This window comes from Dermochelys coriacea, chromosome 27 (assembly GCF_009764565.3).
Source record: "Dermochelys coriacea isolate rDerCor1 chromosome 27, rDerCor1.pri.v4, whole genome shotgun sequence".
NCBI lineage: Eukaryota > Metazoa > Chordata > Testudines > Dermochelyidae > Dermochelys > Dermochelys coriacea.
In genome coordinates this window covers 12,440,928-12,462,843 of record NC_050094.1, presented here as the reverse complement: position 1 = coordinate 12,462,843, position 21,916 = coordinate 12,440,928, and the positions used below count along the sequence as shown (strand labels likewise).

Here is a 21,916-nt window from a genome sequence, read left to right as displayed (position 1 = left end):
GTAAGCATTGTATGTGTAGCGTGTGCATTCTGTTTTGGTGATTGTTAATAAATAGAGGGTAAGTAGGATATTACTGTGTAAGGCTCTTTCACTGGTAAAAGACCCTGTAAACTCACAAAAGATTAAGCGCTGAGTCCACAAGGAATGAGTGTTTGCTCTGAACCTGGAGTCCACGGAGGGTAAAGTTAGATGCCTTTTGCCTGGAGCCCTAGGAACTGGGAAAAGGTGGTTGTGCCTACGTTAACCGGGTTATGCCTCAAGTCCTAGGAACTAGGTAGGAGGTGAGTTCCCTAGAGCGTGCAAGTGACAGATAATTTTGTGCGGGTAACAGTCCCCTTTTGGCCTTAAAAAACAAAAACCTCAATCTAGTTCACAGGCCCAGGGAAAACCCAGACTCTCATTTCACTGCCTTGCATATGTCTGGATTCCTCATCTGGAGCCTTAAGAGAGTTCAGTGCCTCACTGAGGCCTTTCAAACAATCCAAGTATGTTTATAGTTTTGGGTTTTGCTTGGGAACAGCCAGCTGCTCCAGCAGATTTCTAAACCCAAACCCATCAGGGGCTGGCCATTCATGTGACATGCTAAACTGCGAGACAAAGTGATGGTCTCATGACGGGGCTGCCCTTGGCAGCTCTAAAGGGGTCACAGGTATTTCAAAGCCAGTCATCCCTGCATGTGGAGACACAAAGGAAGCAGAACAGGGTTTCACAATCAGTGTACTCTGTGAGTGGAGCTGTGTGATGCTACTCAACAGCAACCCTTCTAGCCAATTAATAAGCAGTATTAACGAACTCAAAAGGCCCAGCCAATCCTCCTTGGCAAAGAGGATGGGGGTTTTTAATGATACTTTACCGTTGTATATCATCTTCCATCAGAGGATCTCAGAGCACTTTACAAGCATTACTAAAGTGAGCTTCAGCTCCTGTGAGAGATAAGTGGTATCTCCTTTTACAGAGGGGGGAGGCAAAAGAGACACTAAGGTAAAGTGACTTGCCCACAGCCACACGGCTGGGGCAGAGCAGAGCAAAGAATCCTAGCTCAGGCCACCACTTTTGGCAAACTGCAGTGGGTGATGCCGATCGATACGTACTCTGGAGGAGCCATCTTGCCGAGGTCCACATCCTTAAGAAAATCGCTCTGCAAAGCCTGTTCTGCTGTGCAACGTTTGCTGGGGTCCAGCGTCAGCATGTGGTCCAGCAGATCAAGAGCAGCCGAAGGAATGCTGGGTGAAGATTATGGGGATCAGGTCAGAATTAAGAGGCTGTTCTAAAAGGAGAGGGTGGGAAGAAACTGTGCCACATGCTCAGAAAATGGCTTGACTGCTCCCCTTGAGACATGGGAAAGACCCACCCAGTCCAAATTAATATTGGAGTCGTACCGGCTCAAGCAAGGAACACACTCCAAAGTATCTGTGGCACAAAAAACAGCCATTGGATTCATAATATTTTTAGGTTTCAGAGTAGCAGCCGTGTTAGTCTGTATTCGCAAAAAGAAAAGGAGTACTTGTGGCACCTTAGAGACTAACAAATTTATTAGAGCATAAGCTTTCGTGAGCTACAGCTCACTTCAGTTGCATCCGATGAAGTGAGCTGTAGCTCACGAAAGCTTATAATATTTTTAGTGTCACTTTAGCCAGTAGTGACATTAAATTCCTATTTGAAGCCACAAGGCAAATCACATGATTAAAGTCTTCCAGAGACCATGCACACCACTGCCGTTGGAGGCAGACAATTGCAGTTTTCTGGGATAGCTGGTCCCTTGGGCCTGGTTCTCATGAAGGGAGTCTTGACAGGCTGATACTGTCCTGAAAGTTTCCTAGCCAGTGGATTTAAAGTGAGTGCTGCAAAGAGCTGTGGGTGGGGTTAGAAGGCAGCTCATTCTTGAGCAACAATCATGGCGTAAAAATTCAAAGAGGTGTTGATAGGTCACCTCCAGCTTTCCTGGGATGGGAAAGAGTCCCCCAGAAGGGCACAGTGAAATGGGAGAACTGTCCCTTCATCCCACCACCACCAGCTGTGCCACCTAAAGTAGAAAGCAGCCAGTGGACATTATAGTGCCAAGTGAGCTGTAGCTCACGAAAGCTTATGCTCTAATAAATTTGTTAGTCTCTAAGGTGCCACAAGTACTCCTTTCCACTAGCAAGCAGTTACAGAAGGTCACAAAGCCACAAACACAGTCACTCATCTCCTCTCTTATCAAACTCACAAAGAGAACTCCTCCCGTAGGCGCCTTCGGTATTGCTTCTTCGGTTTCATAGTGTTGAAGTAGGGCAGCTTGATGACGTCTGGCCACACAGCTGGACAGGGGCTCCCGCAGAGCCGGCTACAAGAGAACCGGGGAACAAGAACATAGTCAGCATGCACAGCACACACAGCAGGAGAAGAAGAAGAGCTGCCCAAGTGAAACAATTTCCTCTCTGAATCAGCTTAGCATACAGACAGCCCAGGTCTGAGGATACACTGAGGAGGATTAGACAAAAGCTCAGGTAAAAGCAGTATCAGAAAGACAGAGGCTTACCTTGGTTTTAAAACCATTTGACAGACAAGAGTTTTCAGTGCTGATCTCTATTTTTGCAGGAGTGATTTTTACACTCAAATACTTACACCCTCACTTCACTGTTGGCGTAAATATGAATAGTCAGGCATCAATCTGGTTTGCAAGCACAAACACCTAGAGGCCTAACTACTTGTATTTGTAGTTATGGTCATTGCTGGTCTCACTTTGCAAACTGATTAGAGTTCGAGAATTGCTGTGATACTAAGACTAAGTGCATGAGCAGTTTCCCCAGTACTACTTCTCATAGACATGAGTGCACAATGCTTTACCTGATTAATTCAAGCTGAGCCAGTTCCAGATTGGCTTGAAAAATAGGCTTCTTTGTAAACAGTTCCCCGAGGATACAACTGGAAGAGGAAAACCGACAGGTCACGATAGCAGACACTGGGGATGATCATTTGACTAGTGTTGCATTTCTGTCTATAAGCAGCTTTGCCTGAGGGTTCATTTGCATCCGAGCTCAAAACTGGGAGCTGACCAACTAACCTGCATGCGAAGAGTCAGCCATCACATGCATTTAGGGAGCAACACTTGCCAGTGGCCCTGTTAAGATGTCACGCCAGCGACACATTAACTCTTCTCAGGCAAAGGGAAATGTAAACAGGATCATGAAGACTTAGCTAGGCTAGTCTATAAGAAATGGCCAGCAGTATTTCACCTGCCTTGAAAAAGATAAATTGAGTCTATTATACCTTCAGCTAGGAAAAAAATAGAGGAGGGAAGAGTTCAGTCTCCATTATCCATTCAATCCCTGGCCTCTATGGTGAGCCTTCCGACAGGAGTACCAATTAATGCCAAATATAGCAGTGGTCTGATGTGGGCACCTGGGCTATCAACTCTTTCTCTGTTGGACACTGAACAACAACTTGACTTCATAGTCACAGTTTTCAGAAGGGATTGGCACTCTCAGATTGGGGCCAAATTGTCAAGAGAGCTGAGTTCCCACTAAAAGGCCAACATAAGTAAGCAGATTTACAAAACAGAGCTCGGCCTGTCATGTGCTGAGCTCAGCTGAAAACTCATCCGAAAGCATCACAATGGAAGCTGCTGGGTGTTGAGCCCTTTGGAAAATCTGGCCCCAACTGTGGATCCTGCATTCTTGAAACTCAAGTTCTGAGATTCTTTAAAAATCTGGCTAAATTCACAGGTATCAAATTGCTCTGGTGGCTATATAAGGCCACTGGAAGGCCCTGCATTCTCCAATTTATGATCTTATACAGATATTGCTCTCTTCTGAGAAATCTAAACTTCCTTTAGCTTCTCTGTCTAAATAAAGTTTCCAGGCCCTTGATTCCGAAGAACCTCCATCATGTCATCAATTAATTGATGCACTGAGTCAGCAAGCTGCACAAAATGAACAAAGAGCACCTGAGAAATGAACTTCCCTTGTGCACCTTAATGGGGCATTAACTTCAAGGCTTACTAGTTAAAATTTAAATAGTAACGACATCTAAGCAAGTGGTTTAGAACTAAACAACGCCTCAGTCACTATAAAAAGCTAACTAGGTACATTTTAATGCTACTGTTCTTCAATACTAATGTACATGGGCCTTCCTACATGTGTTCAAATATTCCACACTAGTTCTTAAGAGTCCTTAATAAATGTTTCAGTTGCTTGGGTGGTAAGGCACCCTTATTTTGGATCCAATTTTAAAATATTTTAGACTCTGCCTCAAGTTTTTTCATCAAAATATTTACAAACCTAATACAAAAATAACGCCCATGCTTCCACTGGGTTAACTTCAACTGTTATAGCTAGAGAGAAAACTCTGCTAAAGAGGCCTTTTCTCTACTCCTGTCCGCACTACAGCTAAGTCAGGGATTCACAGACACAGCATGGTCACAGTTTGTAGCACAGAATTGACTTAACTATGTTCTATAACCACGCTAAAGCCTTGGACAGGATCTAATAATCACGAAACCTGTCATCTAGGTTTTGACTGCAGCACCTTTGTTTACTCGGTGTAGTAGAAGAATGAAATTCCACCTAGATCTCTTTGACTCCATGGAGATTTTGCCAGTTTAGAAAAAAATAAAATCAAATCTTTGGACTTGTAAACTGAGCTAGTTTGATGAAAAAGTCAACGAGAGAGAATATATACAAATTCTACAAAGTCCTTTTTGCAGAATATTAACTGCACTGGATTTGGAATTTACCCAAAGTCTGCTAACTAAGCATGGCTGAAACTATACCAGGGATGAAGGAAGTGAATAGAAAGAGGTATTACTTTAGTAGGTGGGCTACGTATAGTAATGGTAGTGGTCTTACATATGTCAAAAATAGAAAGTCATTATTACCAGGAATTAAGCCCTTTATAGGGAAAGATACAGCTACTAATTTTTAGCAGACCATCCCCAAGTTTCCATTTAGACGAACCCTTGTGTTAATAATTTAATTAATGATAGTTCTGGAAAAGACACAAGGGTTACATCAACAATACATTTTTGGAACTTCTCAAATGTTGCAGAGATGAGATCAAGTGAAACCTACTTGTATGGTTACTATTGCACTACCAACAGATACAACACATTACACAAGGCTATTCTGTCAGAACCTTTAGAACCACATTTGGACTCTTTCTGATTCTCACAGCTCAAACAAAAAGCTACTGAATAAAACGAGGCGCTTACCCACAGCTCCACACGTCTATGGCTGGTGTGTAACGCTCCTCGCCTAGCAGCAATTCTGGAGGTCGATACCATAATGTAATGACTTTATTTGTGTATGGACGGCTGGAAGGTAAGATGACAGACTTACATTTGTTCAGTTCTTTTCACGTCAGTGGATCCCAAAATGCTTTAAGAACCATGGCCTTCACTTTCAAACACAGGGGCCTAGAATTAGGCATCTAAACAAGAGCAGCCTGGTTTTCAGAAGTGTGTGTTGGGGGGGCGAGGGGGGCACACAGTTCCTCTGTAAGTCAACGAGAGCTGTAGGTGGGCCATGTGTCTGAAAATCAGGCCACTTCTTTAAGTGGCTAGCTTCAGAAATCCTTGCCAATACACCCACATACACAAATCACCTAACCAGCATTGAAGTGCAGCTAACTCTAAGAAGGCAGCTGAGGTTTAACAGCAACCCTGCTGAAAAGTTAAGGTAGGAAGTGAAAAATAATGGTACAATAATTTGAAGAGCAGACTCATGGTAGTCAAGGAAGTGAAACTTCTGCACAGTTAGCTGGGTTTGTCTAAAGAAAGGCTATTAGACAGCTGGCATAGTATTACACACTTACTCTATAAGGGGCTGCCGGCTAGCTTCCCAGGCAGACGGAGTATTGGGGCATCAGGAGACTCAGCAGTTCAATTCACACGTTAGCAAATTCCCCCTTTGAGTGACTTACCTCTCTTCAGAGCTGTACAGTCGAGCAAGTCCAAAATCTGCAAGTTTGATCTGCCCACTGAAAAACAAAAGCACAACTATTGGCATAAGTTACAGATGGGATCACTTGCTGAAACAGAAAGAAAGGTAACAGAAAGGATCAAGAACAACTGCTGTTTGGCAACTGATCATGTTGGATATGCCTGTCTGATTTTTAACAGATCCTATGCTCTATGGAAGGATAGACATACAAGCATTCAATTTCACGATCATCACAAAAGGCATGTGGCTGCAGTGACTTGCAGTGTTACAATCAGATTCTATCAGTTTCAATTTTTCCTCACTGGCGTTCAGATGGCGACCTGAAGAATCCTAGAAAACCGTCTCCAATTTGTAACCTATCCCACAAAGAATTACACTGCATTCAGCGACTCTAGCAGAAGACTAAATGGGAAGTCATTCTGACACCTCTATGCCACTCCTAAAACTGGTCTCCAGGTGGTGAACAGTCAGGGACATTGGAGCCCACATCCAGTACACTGCCACCACCACAATCCCAGCCTCTAAACAGCTAAGGAATTAAACTCTGACAATGCAGAGCATGGGTGGTGTCTGCATGCAATGGGAAGTGGGGGAGGAACAGTCAGAAAAACCCAGAGACATTGAGAGAGAGGACAACTCCTTTCCCACATTATTTATGCCAACAAAGGACTCAGTGGAGATGGTGCTGGAATAAACTCATTACTTTCTCCCCCAGGGATTTTGAGACTTGAACCTAGCAGCAATAGCTGCAGAAATACTCCTTTGGGCTCTTTCACTGAACAAACACCTTATTTATTATAACTCAACCTTCCCACAATGTTCTTTATGATGTTTTGTTGCAGATGGTTTTCAGTAGCAAGGTTTAACCTTGTGATGCACCCGGAATGATCCATTCCAGGATGCCATTTCCTACTCAAAAGGCATATACATTTCCTTTAACATAACCAAACCAGTCCCCTTAATACTAATATTAAATAAGCAACATTTTTGTTGAAATGCTGTAGAGTCAGAAACTGCACCCAGACATGGTTTGCCATCCTTAAGAGACCGAGATAAGGAGCAGTAAGTTTGCCAGCAAAAGGTCTCTTCTGGAGAGGTTGCCTCCAACAGAAAGTTAAGCAGAAGGTTATTAGGCTCATTCTCCTTTGGTTAAAGAAAACTCCTATTACAGATGCAGCACACAGGGGACCTATTGCTTAATTAGACTATCTATCACTTCTGATGGAAACACACAGGAGATAGGATCACTACAGCAGATAAGATCCTTGTATTCTTTCCATAATCTAAATGAATCAGTGAGCTATCATCTCACAGCTCAAATGAGCCAGTTTGATGAAATCATCATCTATCCTATCCAGTGCCAAGTTACCTGTTGTTTAATAAGATGTTGGAACATTTAATGTCTCGATGAAGGAAGTTCTTTTTGTGACAATAATCCAGTCCCTCCATCAACTGTTTCATGAAAGACTTGATATGGTCCTCTGAGAAATGCACCAGGCCAGATTCTAGCAGCCCCATGAGGTCATGGTCCATGTATTCAAACACAAGGTAAAAGGCACCTGCCACAGAAACAGACAAAGTTTAAGACAGGGGGTGAAAAGTAGAGTCAAAAGTTTCAACATTTTTGGTTATGTAGTGGAATTGCTTCAAGATAAAGGCCAAGATTTAGAAAAAGGCGACTTGTGATTTTATGTGCTCAGCTGGATACTTCTGAGGCAGGAGGTGAGGAGGGGAGGGGGTCTGATCTCCAGAGGGCAGGAGCTCAGCACTTTTCTTTTCATAGCAAGCGACAAAAGGTCAGAATGGAAGCATTACCATAAGCTACCTATGGCATCAAGGACTTGAATCTGCTGGAAGAAGGGACTCTTCAAGTGCAACCTAAAAGGGCTGTGTTTTTAAAAGCACCGTCAAACTTAGAAGTGAGAGAGGATGGGAAACCTTCCATACCATTAACTGGTTCTTGAGACAGCCAACATTATCCAGCATAATAAAGGGACTGCCCAGTGCTGGAGGAAAAATGCTACAGCTAAACCAGCAACGGCTAACTCAGTTTTAAAGACTGATCACTCACAAACCTCCAGGGATAGAAACAAGTATACTTTACCCTTGGGACGCACTAAGCATGCATCTGCTCTGTAAAGTGACAGGACTCTAAGATTTTTACCGTGGCATTCCACATTCATTGCCTCCCAATCACATTCATCTCAAGCATGCTTAGTTTACAAAAACAAATATATTTCTTCTAACAGACAGTTCTGCAAAGTCAACCTGGATCCTTGTACAGCACCACCATTATTAAAGGATCTGCAGCCCCTTTTTTACACCTATGAAAATCCACAGTCTTCAATAGGAACAGGGTTGGTCAGGTGTAACTGATTAAGATTTAAGCAATTCTGTTGTTGATGCATAAGGGACAGACTTCAGCTCACTCTCAGCTCACAAACTTCCCACCCTCAACATTTTAGATGGTCTGATACCTTTCAGAGCCAATGTAGCCAAGGGAGAAGAAGCTGTAGTCTTCTCTTTAGTGCATCAACAGAGTAATTCATTACGTTGATACCAGTTTCCAAACAGCATAACTATTGATCTTGGCCTCTAGCAGCTCATGAGCTAATGCTGCTATAAGACTGCTGCAAAGCTGGATGCTTGGACTAGTATGAATGCTTGGAGTCTTGTGAACACTTCCAAGCAATGATTTTGTACCAGTGATCAGAAAACACATGTTCTGTTGCAGGCAACCCACAAAAAGGATAATATCTGGTACCGAAGCAAAATCAGTAGCAGACTGTGGAGATTTTGTTGCTGTGATTTGCAGTCATAAAATACATGTAGATTTTTTTTTTTTAAATCCAGATGCAGACACATAGCAACAGGCAATTCTAGAGTTTTCTCTAGCAAGAAACTCTATAATAAATCAGAACTGTATCAGATTTCCAGACCCACCCTTATACCAGGATAGTAAACAAGGTGCTGGAGACATTTCTGTTAGTTAAACCACACTATGCAGCTAGAAATACCTTTGTCCTTCTTGAAGTCCAGTGCATCTTGTTTGTCCGTAACAATTTCCTTCATGTTAACAACGCTGCGATGGATCAACTGCCGAAGGATTTTAATCTCGCGGATGGCCGTTATCGGGAAGCCTTCCTTCTCATTGTCCAATCGCACTTTCTTTAAAGCCACCAGTTCACCTGTCAAAACAAGGCAGTGTCAAAGTGTTTGCAGACAGATACTTCAAATAATCCAAATGATACACTCTTGATGCTGTCCTGCCTCTGCCCTGCCCAGGCCTTTGAGTTTAGTCTTTTTACGATTAGTTTTCATTAAGAAAACTGCTCATTTAGTCTTTAATTATGTTCTTAGCAAAGACCTTTCTAGGCTCCAGTTACATTTGTAATAGAAGAACATTGCAATTTGAAGACAGATAGGGATGGGCAACTTTAAGGTAGTAGATGGCCACAAAAGCCACTAAAACCCTTTGGGCTGGGGCGTGTGTATGTTGGGTCCTGCCCCCAGAGGGTGTGAGGCAGCGTATTTGTGTCGGGTCCTGGCCTCCAGGGTGGTAGTTGGAGAGTGAGTCCACCTGACAGCGACAGCTATTGTCCCAGAAGGCTAGGCCCAGCTCCCTGATCCAGGCCACTGGTTCTCACCACGTGATGCCTTGCCCCACTTCGTTCCTGGCCCTCATGCTGCTAGATGCCTGCCCTAAGCCAGGCTGTGGCGGGCCAAATAAGATGATCTGGTGGGCCGGATGCAGCCCTGGGCTGCTCTTGCCCATCCCTGCACGAAGACATTTTCCAAAAAAGTTATATGGCTCAATCTGAACTCTATCTTAAAGTATTTTTTACTTGGGAATACTATTTCACTAGTTCAACACAAAAGAGCTACTCAGTGAAGTAGTGGTTAGAACCAGACAGAGGGTATCAGGACTCCTGGTTTCTATTCCCAGCTCTGCAAACAGCTAACTATGTTACTTTCCCAAAGTCAGTTCAAACCATGTGGCATGATTTCTCAATCTGAAAAATGAGGATGCCACCTTCTTCACACAGGAATAGGGCTTGTGAGATTCAGTGTTTGTAAAGCATTTTGAGATCTTGAGATGAAAGAGGTCCTAGAAATGCAAGGTACATGACAATAGAGCTTCACTAATTTGTACTGACTGGAAGACGCAACACGAATTAGCAAGTGGACAGCACACTAAAGAGCAAGGATCCCACCATTGCAGAATGTGGTTTGTACATTTAGTCTGGAATTGATTTTTAATTATTTCTTATACTTTGTAATTCACTGGAAAAAGCACTGTAGGACATTGGGTGAAACACTTCGTATTAAGCAACCTCACTATCTACAATGCTGTCTCGTCTACTAAAACTTTGCTAAGTGGGGAGAGAACACCATCTATGTGCAAATTATAAAGTGCAGGATTAGCAAACTCTCCCATAGTATACCCACAAAACCAGAGACATTGAGAGCAATAGATGCTGCAATACTAGGCAGAGAAAGGCGAGTTAAGAACAGGATCACAGTTTTGTTGAACTTATTTGCTTTGGTCACTCTACGTTAGAGTCTTTGTTGTGCCAATGATCTCATCTGTGGCTTGACAGACAACAGTCATGAAAACAAAATTTGTGGGTTTACAGGATGGAGTAACACTGTGGGTGCACAAGGGAAGATTTTCACAGGGACAAAAGAACAGTTAGGATTCCAACTTCCAATGAAGGCCAATGGGGTTTGGGAAGCCTTGCTCCCCGAGAGTCTTCTGAAAGTCCAAGTTCCAAAGTTCATTACTGGTCTTGGTGGTATTCCCCATGGAGTGGTAACAGCATTAAAACTGGAATGAGCATTTAAGCAGACTCACTGTGATAGCACCAAAAATAATTAAAAAGACATCCAAGAATCACTTAGGGAAATTCTTTCATATTGCCTTATTCAGACTAAGGCTATATCCAACCTTTACCTGTATCCTTGTCCTTGGCTTTGTACACTTGCCCATATGTTCCCTCTCCAATAATCCCAATGATATCAAATTTATCCACGCAGCGCTTCCCCCAGTCGCTTTCTGTCTGTCTCCTCTCACCATAACGAGGACAACAGATTCTGAAAAAGGGAAGATTAGTTTTAAAATCCCAAACAATAGGACTTGATCATAACTGCTTTAAATGGGAGTGAATTTTTTAAATTTAAATCCTAAAAATTAATAGACTGGAGAGCAATTTGGTCATCTTACCTATCCAACTAGTAACACAGGACTGTTCTTCAGACTACAGCATACCTTAAATCTACATAGTAATTACCAACAAAGCAAAGGGATACCATCACTTCCTTGGGGGGACTGTTCCAAAGTCTAACCGATTGCGGAGTTAGGAATTTTATACGGTGTGCTAGATCAGTGTTTCTCAACCTTTTTGATAACTGGCTTGCTGTGTCAGGGAGATTTCAGGGACTGGCGCCAGTCCAAAGACCGGTTGTTGAGAAACACTGCACTAGATGGAGGTCAATTTTCTTTACTCAATACAGCAGGCAACACTAGACAAACATTTATATCAACCCATCCCACACAACAATATTTTTACATCATACTAAGAACAGGAAAAAAACCACAATAAATGTAACTATCCAAGCAACAAATGCCATCTTTAATTTAAAATGGCAACCACTGTACTCATCGTTTCAACCTGCCCTAAAATGAGGCCTGTAACAGTTTCCATGGTCGCTTTCATGACTAACTCTTATTAAGTGCTATTTTGTAAATTTTTACTCCAATAGTCTTTAGTGAATTACACTATATAGTCCTATACCACCTACAGGCAGAGTAGCCAAATGGGACTTTTTTCTATGCCCATCATCCTGCAGCGTTATGCTTTATCAGGTCCCTACACTTAAAGCACAGACCTAACAATTGTACAAGACCAAAGAGCATAATCTGAACTCAATCCAATGTCATCCCTTATTTCCCCACATACAATGATCTAAAATAGGGATCAAGGATTATGATGCATCAAAACACACTACTAAAAGGTTCTCAGTATGTCTCACCATTCTTCAGTTAGCCTGTACCTCAAACGAATGGATTTGTCCTGTCTTATGAACGGAGAATGATACACAGGATTCTGCTAAAGATCTTGTTACACTGCTCTTCATGTGAGCGGGGTTTGGACAGAAGCCAATTGGTATTCTTTACTGTAACATAATTCTTTGATAATTTTAGATTTGTTAAGTATTTGGACACGAACATAGGACATTTGATCATTATTTAGGACACAATGTAGCAAATATGCCTTGGGAAAGGAAAGAAAACATAGAAGACGCTCCTAATTGTACAAAAGAGTTTATTCTCTTGACGAATGCATAGTTCTCATTAGCATTAAAGAAAGTCAAGTATGCCCACTGAGTGGAGAACAGATCACCAATACTTCACCAATGTCATGGGTGGAAGGTATGTGGCCCCTTTCCTGAACAACTGCTTCCTAGAAACACCGAAGATTCTACATCAGGTTGTTTGCCAGCCAGGTTTCTTTGGCTTCAGAAGACAGGTCCTTTCCCAATTCAGCCACAATACTGTTTTCAAGGCAATTGTTAAATGAAAGTTTATAGGAATTTTCAAGGTGGACTAGGTTTAAGGTGTACATGATACACTCCAGTAATTCACACCATAGGAAGGATCATGTAATAGATTATAGAACAATGGGATCTGTCAGAACCTTGACAAAATGTCTGAATTACAGGCTCCATTTGGTGGGTGATGCAAATATGCTACATTTCACCTGCTCTTTTTCCCCCATCTGTAGCCCTTCTAGTTTGTTAATATTCAAATGGATGGAGAAAGGACCCCATTCTCCTGCATGAACAAACATCCGTGTTTAGACTGACAGACAGAGCCTTAAACCTGTCAGATGTGAACTAGAAACCCAAAGGAGTGGGTGCAGCGAATAAAAGAAAGCCAGCACAACAGGGGCTTAGTTTCTTTCGAACAATGTTTTGATTTTTTTTAGAAGCACAGTATCATGATTCAAGCCTGTCTGAAGTCAAATGATTTCCAGAAAAAATTATGGGTTATCTAGAAGAGAGGTAAGTTGGGCTGTAAAACAGAACATGCCCCTTGAAGAAACATAAAACTGAGATCCTTAATATGTGTAGTCATTAAAAATCCACTAGTACTTTTTGCACACTTGGTAGCATTAACAGCAGTGTCCTGACTAGACTCCAACTGGGCAATTGCATTGTGCCTACTTACATTTCTCTCTTCAAATTCAAATACATTTGGAATTTTTTTTTCCACCCTGAAGTGACTTGCTAGGTTGCTGAGAACTGCTAAAACAGTTGCAGATTTAACCTCAGAGGTAGGTGCATTTTCATGATAGGGAAAACAGTTTCCATGTCCAATTTATAGCCACATTCTAAAACACTTTGGGATCTTTCTGGATGAAAGGTGCTATATAAACACAAGATCACCACCATAAGAAGACACAGTTTAGAGATGCTAGCACGCAGTCTGTGCAAACACTTACTTTGGTCTCTTTTTGAATGGTTGCTGAGGTGGTGTGGCTGCCTTTGGTTCTGGAGACTCCGGGGGAGATGGATCCCCTCCAGGAAGCTCTGGAGGGAGCGGGAGATCCATGAGCAAATGTCGTGGTCTCTGCTCTCTCTCTTTCTTCACAAGTTTTGGAGGAAGAATCTCCTTTGGACTAAATCCCAGAAAGTTACAGCAAGTTAATACAATATGGTCAGACTTAAGATGCCATTTCAAATAAAGAAGATCACAGGTCAAAAGTTTCAGACTTGAGTGCCTGAAGTTAGGGGGCCAAGTATGGATTTAGGAGCCTAGCTCTAGACACTGAGGGTTAAAATTAAGCATCTTTCTTGTTTCAAAGCCAAAGTCAACGTAGAAAAATACTAAATTAAAAACCACAGTCCAGTCTCAAAAGACCACATAACTCTTTGCAACTAAAAGTCTCATGACAGTGGAATAAAAATTCTTAACATTATATAAACGCAACAAGAAATTTGGGATATAACTTGTTATCTATTTACTGACCCCTACTTCCCATCTCCTGTCTACTCATTAAAACAGATTTAAAGGCATGTTCTGACCCTTAAGCCCATAAATGGCCATTGCAAATCTACAACATGCAAGCAAAAACTAACCATCTCTCCACTATATTGCTTTTAACTCAAGGACTTAATGCAAGGACAGAAATGGGGCAACAGTAACTTCTGCATATTGCAGGTAGATCACCAGCTCATTTCTTCTTTTATTATGGTACCAATCGTAATGTAGTGTTATCTTTAACTAGTGGGAGACTGATATGCAGAATCTAGTTTATTGGGGGGACATGGACGGAGCATCAGGGAGAATTCCTGGATTTGAATAAATTGGAATTAAAATCCAAGTTGAATGGCAGTAGGCAAGTCACATTATTCATAATACTTACCCTGTACAAGTCTCCACCCTTCCCAGGAAAGGAAAAGCTGTCTATTGAGAAATAGACAAGCAGCCTTTCTTGGATCATTCTTAGGGCAACCTGCTTGGGGAGGCTGATGCATGTCAGCATCAGCAGGTCTAAAATTCTGCACGTCAGCACAAAGAAGCCAATGCAACTGAACTGATGGGAATAGAAAGTTAGCAAAATTACCTTACTCGCTAGCCACTTCCCAACCTAGCTGAAACCTGTGATGAAACACACTGTATTCCACAAATGAATACAGAAGCAAGACATGGAAGGAGGTTTTGATTGAAGTACAGTACTTTCTCCTTTGGAATTACTGAGTTCTGATACTCTTTAAAGGAATGGACAAAAAAAATTTGTCTTTTTACTTCTACTGAGGTCAGCACATAGGTTTAGTGAACCAATCAGAAAAGCCTTGCTACTCAGAGTACTAGAGGAGAACTGTCACTGATATGTATCACTATGGCTGTTATAAGTCATGAAAGTAACAACAGACACAAGAGAAAGATCTATGGGCCTGCTCTTGCCCCCGTTTAAAAGTCACCCGAAGTACTGCAATTGACTTAGAAGAGCTGGATTGCGCCTGTATTGGTCACTCTTAACAAAAGCAAAGAACATCAGCATTAAGGCTGACAAGAGGAGCCCCCAAAATGGGATTCAGACATGGAATCGAGCTGGCAGGCTAAAAATAGCAGTCTAAACGGGGTGGCCGGGCGGCAGTTCGGATTAGCCGTTCGAGTACGAACATTCCTGGGGGCGTAGGCAGGTTTGTACTTGGGCAGCCAGCACAAACTGCTGCCTGTGCTACCGCTGGCTGCCCTGCTATTTTTGGTGCACTAGCTCAAGCATGTTCCCAGCTGCAGTGTAGACATACCTAAATGTAGGACGAAGGAACATAACTCAAGTGCCACGTCTGAAAATCAGTTCTTGTGTTAGAGCCTGATAGACTTGGTCAAATTATTTCGCCAGCTTCATATGTTATAAATAAGCTATTTGAAGAATATTTAAAAGTTATTTATTCGGATTCAGTGCCTAGTTATTTCAGCCTGTGTATGCCATTCACCACCAGGATAAGCAGTTCCTGTTCCACCAACTGCAATGGAGCTTTATCCACTTTTGCTAGCAGTGAATTTGTTCTAGATCTCAAAAAGAAAAGGAGTACTTGGGGCACCTTAGAGACTAACAATTTTATATGCTCTAATAAATTTGTTAGTCTCTAAGGTGCCACAAGTACTCCTTTTCTTTTTGCGAATACAGACTAACACGGCTGCTACTCTGAAACCTGTTCTAGATCTGTAACATTATGCAGTGTTTTAACATGCTCCACACACCTTCATCCAAAAAAGCCTGAATTTGATACTTTTCCCAGCAAGCTGCAAAAGTATGTGTTTGACAGGGTTTTGGGGGAAGGATGAATATGTGTTGCTAGGTAGCATCTGGAGAGGAGAGGCTTTTCTGGAGTTTTTTCATTGTTATCTGCTGACTGATGTAAATTGTTACCTTCATTTGATTATTTAAGGCTGCTGGCTAGCTGGAGTTAATTTGTTTGTATCTCAGAATTATGCTGCTAGGTGGCTATTTTAAATTTAGTTATGGTCAGGGCACACAGACATTTGCATAGGCATTCTTTTTTTAAACACTAAATCTAAACAAACATCACCTCTGCATTACCTAAACCCAAGTGTTGCATACAGATGGAGTGGAAAACCTTAAAGATGAGCTGCAAAGCTTCAAAAAACCAAAACCCCATCAATACAAAGGACAAGAGAAATAAAATCCCATTACAGTAAAACAGTTGTAGCTGCTTTAAAAAACTGTAATTAGCACATCTCTTAGCTATTTTGGGGAAAGTCATTACCTCCCAGAGATCCAGAGGAATTCAAGCTATGAGACTTAGAGTGACATCAGCCATCACATGCCTAAAATGATTCTAAAACCTTCGTTTTCACTCCCTCCTCATGCCCTCCCTGTAAGATGAAACATCTCATGCTGCGTTTGAACGCAAAGGTGAATCCTTTGGAATGATACATCACGAGTCTTTTTAGCATTATACAAGCATGAAGAGAAAGGTACAAGAATCTTTATTTACTCAACTAAGTTGCATTTTGTACTTGGGTAACTCAAATGGGATTCTAAACTTCATGCTTGCCATAGTCTTAGAAATCGAGAAGGGTATGTGTTCTTTCCACATGTTGGAAACAGAATAAAGAAATCCACTTAAAGAAATTTTGTTCACAAGCAACAAATAGTTATAAGTGACTGAAAACAATGTACTGTGCATGGTCAATGTGTCATTTGCAACTAACACCTGGTAACCCTAATGAAGTGGCTTTATTTGTTTGCCTCCTCTTTTTTCAAATGAACTGGCTGGCTGAGAACTTGTTTGCCAATCTTTGGGTGGAAATATATTCCGCAACTATGTTATAAATCTCTCAAAATACACAATGGTAGTGGAGGTAAAATGAAGAAACTGACAAAGCTGCAAGTCAACCTTGAAAGACTAATCAGCCACTCATCTGGGGACATGTACAATATTAGTATTTTCATCGCTGCCACGCTAAGAGGTGTGAGAGTTTGTGGTAAAGTTTATGATGCTTTACAAGGCTGTCTTAACTACGCCAGAGCTGACTTAATAGGTTATTATACAACGTTAGCAAACACAGCAGTATGTTTATTGTGTACTTTTCCAATACAAGTACTCGTCTAGGTACCACATTAAGGCTATTCTTTCCACTCTCACTGCTATTTAAAAAGCTGACCAGACACACTGAACAACACTAAACCAAGTGCTGTTTGTGAAAGACAACATAAGGTTGCACAGGTCTAAACTTTTATAACATATTGTAATGATCGCAATTACAGCAGCACCTTGCTAATACTAATGCCTGAAAGATCCATTGAGAACAGTAAGTGAACAAAGAACATATAATGAACTAAAAAAAAAAAAAAAAAGGAGTACTTGTGGCACCTTAGAGACTAACAAATTTCTCTAAGGTGCCACAAGTACTCCTTTTCTTTTTTGCGAATACAGACTAACACGGCTGCTACTCTGAAACCTGTTATAATGAACTTTGTTCACATAAGAAGTGGTAATAATACTTCAGAGTATACTAGTAGATTGTTTTGTTTTACATTATGCAAGAGTAATTAAGTCTTGTATTAAGATATCCCAGTACCTCTTTACTGAGAAGTGGAGAGAGAGCAAGGGTTTTGGTGAGCAATTTAGTAAAATAAAAAATAGTGAGGACCTAAAGTGGAATCATTCACAAATTACAAAACTTCAAGAAAGCATTCTGCCATGACAAAAAAGTTTTTAATCTTTTTTCAGTTGATTCTATTTCCTTTGCCCTGGTTTATACAGATAATTTCCATCACCATAAAAAGTGTGTGTTTGGAGTCATCTAGGGGATTATTTAAGTAATCTATCAGATCTCGAAATGATTCATGTAGCAGTCAATACTACAACTCACTTGGAAAAGGACTCAGGCTTGACGTTCTGCTTAGGGTTCGTCTATAAGTGAACTCTCAGGAGAATTAATTAGAATTAATTTAAGATGTAAAATTAAAGTAGATAAGTTAAATTGCATTAAACCCCTGTGTGACGCAATCAAAATTAAGGTCACTTTTATTCTGAATAAGAGTATCCACACCTGGGTTTAATTTGGTTTAAGTAATCCACTTTAAAAGTTAACTTGGATTAATTTCTTGAGCATCCCTATGTAAACAAAACCCCTTCGAGATAGACAGGTAAAGGGTTACCCTCTTCCACATTAAAATTATACAACAATGCAATTAGATATGCAGCATGGGGCACAGATAAAGAACATGCTGCATGTAAAACCACAATGCAAATTACCATTAAAACTACTGAACTACGCATGGTTTCCTTACTCCCAACAACCCTCCTCCCAGATATGCTATTTAACTTCTGAGATTCTTTTATTTTCTGTCTATGGCCTTGTTTACAGGACAAATTTGCACCAGGTGCGATTTTAAAGTAGCTTAGTCTGAGGCAAACCTCTGTCAACACTCTTAGTTCAGTTTAAACTGGCCTTATTTCAGTTTATTATAAATAAATAAAATACTACCTAGTTCTTATACAGTACTTTTAGTTTAGCTTAAGGCAATTAACAATTGATTTAAAAATCCAATGTAAGTTAAAGCAATGCAATTTGTTTCAGGTAGACAAGGCCTGCATGTCCCAACAACATGCTGTAAGTGTGACACTGCTTTGTGTTGTCCTCTCCTATAAGTCACATGCTCTTTCCTGTTACTTTAACACAGCTTTTTGGAGCATTCCATTTTTTATAGTAATTCAGGACCTTCTCCTGCAAGATGCTGCACACAACAGGATCCCTTCTCCCATGTGAAGCCCCACCTTCTCCCATGGTTTTTTTTTTTTTAAAACTGTTTTTAAAAAAAAAAAGTCTCTAAACTTCTTTTCCTCACTGAGGAAGTGTGTTTGTTTTTCTTTGTGTTAGTTTCAGCACTGAATCATAAGCCCTCAAAACAGCTATTCTGGATGGAGAGACTGAAAAGAAGATAACATTGTGAATGATGATGTGACAGGGCATTTAGTTATGAGTGGTGTTTTCAGTAGACTGGCACAGGCTTCAACAGAATCAAGTATAAAACTAGGTATCTTCTAGGAAACATATGCAGGGTAAAGGAGGAGTCAGCAAGGTAAAAATAAAATCTCTTCTCTGTTAACGTGTTAGTACAGTGTATTCCAACCCAAGCAGAACTGAGTTTTCCACATGACCTTACCTATCCAAGTCATCTTCCCCGAGCAGAATAGGTGGGAGCGGGAGTGGAGGCAGCGTTGAAGTCTTCAGATGTGGGATAGCAGCCGTCACAGACACCTGTGGTTTTGTAGAGACCTGGACAGAGGGCTGAGAGTTTGCCTGAGTGGACAAAGCAGATGTTCTTGAGTGGGAAGAAGATGGCAAAGAGGCTGGGACTGATGTAGGGACCTGAACAGAAGTCAGCTGGGAAAGTGGTAGAGGCGGAACAGCTGGTGATGGGGGCAAAGGAGGCAACGGGGGAATCTGAGGTGGCGGTGTAGTCGTTGGTAGAGGTGGAGGCGGTGATTTTATTGAGGGCAATGGAGGTGGGTTCTCCTTCTCTGCTGTCTCTGTCTCTTTTGGAGTTGCAATCTCCTCTTTCGCTACTACAGACTTCGAGTCTTTTGTTCCCATCATTTTTGAGTCTTTAACTGGAGCTGCATGCTTCTTCTCAGAGTTCTCGTCTATCTTGGTTTTTACTGGCTCCAGAGATGTTTTAGTCTCTGCATTTATGTGTATTAAATTAACCAGTTCCGTGTCGGAGGCTGATTTTTCAGATTTAATGATTTTGGGTATCTTTTTAGACTCCGTGCCTGTCTCCTTAACCTCGGATGAGCTGTTCTCTCTTATAGACAGAAAGACAGGCGAGTTCTTTGCCTCCTTCCCATCCACCTTTGCGGCTGCTGCCGCCGCTGCAGCTCGTTCCTTCTTTTTCCTGCTAAGCTCTGCTCCCAGGCTGGAGTTCAATGGTAGCCTAGCAGGTGATATACTGGAATGGCGACTACGTGAACCGGACCTCTGCTTTTTACTGTGAGATGATGAGCGTCTTGAATATACAGGACTTCGACTTCGGGACTTCACAGACTTCCTATGGAAAGAGCAGGAAGCAGAAAACTGAGATGCAGTCTGACACATACTCGGTTAGTTACTGAAATTAACCAATAGGGATAGCCCTCTTGAAAGACAAGAGCATTCATAAATTGTCAATTCCACTTCTGACTATACGCAAGGCTTGTCTGAGGACACTTAAATTAATGGTACCAGTTTGATGACACTTGAAAATAATCCAACATCTAGGGAGCTTCCAAGGTCAAAGATCCTGCTGCTTATAAACCAACAATTAAAATCACAGAACCGCAAGATGAGGATTAGACAAACACCAAGTTAAAGAAGAGATGCACAATGCTTGACTGGAGGATTTTAGTTGAGAGGATGAGCTGACAGTTTACGAATCTTTCAGGGCAGTAGAGCAGGAGGGAAAACACAACGATAAGACATGAGTATTGCTTGTGGGAATGTCCTGCACAACCTTATGGCGTTGATCAGTGGTGTTACAGTAAGGCAGTGATACTCAGACCTCAGTGGCTAAGGAATCAAATTAGCAGTCAACATTACCCAAAATAGACACAGTAGTGTGAATTCATTGTTTCATTCACTATAGTACTATATATTCACTCACACAGTGTTTTAATATCATATGCTGCAAAGAGCCGCAGGAGACCCATTCAAAAGCGCTACTTGCAGCTCAAGAGCCTAAGTCTGAGTATCACTGCAATAAGGCATTCTCCTAGTGAATGCCACTTTTGCCCACAGAACATCCTCACACCAAGTAGAGGTTTTACTATTACCATAAATGCATTTGTGCACTGCAAGTCAGAAAGACAATTTGAGGCTTTCACCCTGATTTAGACATGTTCAGAGATACTCTAAGCCTGAATTTACAAAAAGTGGGCTACAATTTATTACATAAGCAGAGATATGAAATTAATTTGGAAATCTACACTGTAGTGTGAGCCACAAATAAGGAGAAAAATGCCTTCCTTTAAAGTACTCAAGGTGAACAGACGATAAACTTGGATTATGCACAAGTCTGCAATATCTGTGAACCTAGTGGAGATTAGGAATGAAGATTCATTGGAAAGACTGGAAAAAAACAAACAAACAGAAAACTGGTATTTTTAATTCACAGGCCAGTGAGTATTTTCTCCTTTTCAAGGGAGACTAGGATTTTGCAAGTCATGGGACAGTGTATTTTAAGAGGAGTAATGTGGAAATGATGGACTTTAATGACCTGGAAGACACATGTTACTAAAAAATAAAAAAAAAATCTTGAAGTAAGACTCTACCCATGCTTAATTGAAATCATGCTCACAACTGATTTTTATTCTACGATTTATTCAAACCAAGAGTTCTCTGACCACAGTAGAAAATATAGCATGATTTTAGATCATGGTTAAAAGAAATTCCCTTTTCCACACAGCTCAGAAAACATGTAATAGCAACTGTGTTTAAACATGGAAGCCGTTAGCAGATTTGTCAACTATAACTGAAATGCAGTTTTCAGAGTAGCAGCCGTGTTAGTCTGTATTCGCAAAAAGAAAAGGAGTACGTGTGCAGTGTAAGAGACTAATATAATTTGCATAAGATAAGAGAATCGTAATTTTAAACAAATATTCTAACAACATAAATGCTTTAAAAATAAGTTGAAGGATAGAAATGGCTTATTATAAAGCATTTCACTAGACATTTGTGACTGTAGTGGCCAAATATCAATGTGACTAAGTGGATCTTGCCTTTACTCTTAAAGAACAAAAACAGCAATAAGAATATAAAAAAAGTCAAGACTTATTTCAGATCCTGTCTTCAATGTTCATGGAAGTTGTGCTTAAACAGAAGCTGGCAATATGCCTCAAGCTGGCATGTCATCTTCATGGGACTCTGGATAATCAGTTTAACTGTCACACACACAGGCAGAATTTGCCGTTTGGAT

At 41.1% G+C, this 21,916-nt stretch overlaps 1 protein-coding gene and 1 long non-coding RNA gene across 5 annotated transcripts in view; one reads left to right on the top strand and one right to left on the bottom strand.

The window, feature by feature from the left end:
- Nucleotides 1-21,916, bottom strand: part of CDK12 (cyclin dependent kinase 12) — a 73,892-nt gene that overhangs the window by 45,857 nt on the left and 6,119 nt on the right. For all 4 annotated transcript variants that reach the window (XR_005290382.2, XR_005290383.2, XM_038385411.2 and 1 more), the window contains exons 2-11: nt 19,130-20,014; nt 13,424-13,600; nt 10,873-11,012; nt 8,936-9,106; nt 7,288-7,477; nt 5,899-5,955; nt 5,189-5,290; nt 2,827-2,904; nt 2,207-2,323; nt 1,092-1,223 (exon numbers count right to left, since the gene is read on the bottom strand). Coding sequence is in view for 2 of the 4 variants with exons in the window: in XM_038385411.2 (XP_038241339.1) it covers nt 1,092-1,223; nt 2,207-2,323; nt 2,827-2,904; nt 5,189-5,290; nt 5,899-5,955; nt 7,288-7,477; nt 8,936-9,106; nt 10,873-11,012; nt 13,424-13,600; nt 19,130-20,014 (2,049 nt within the window). In the remaining 2 variants the exon portion in view is untranslated. The remainder of the gene's footprint in view (nt 1-1,091; nt 1,224-2,206; nt 2,324-2,826; nt 2,905-5,188; nt 5,291-5,898; nt 5,956-7,287; nt 7,478-8,935; nt 9,107-10,872; nt 11,013-13,423; nt 13,601-19,129; nt 20,015-21,916) is intronic.
- On the top strand, nt 135-20,743 carry LOC122457603. The gene is made up of 3 exons (XR_006277233.1): nt 135-148; nt 17,029-17,038; nt 20,484-20,743. It is a non-coding gene; the product is annotated as an uncharacterized LOC122457603 (long non-coding RNA).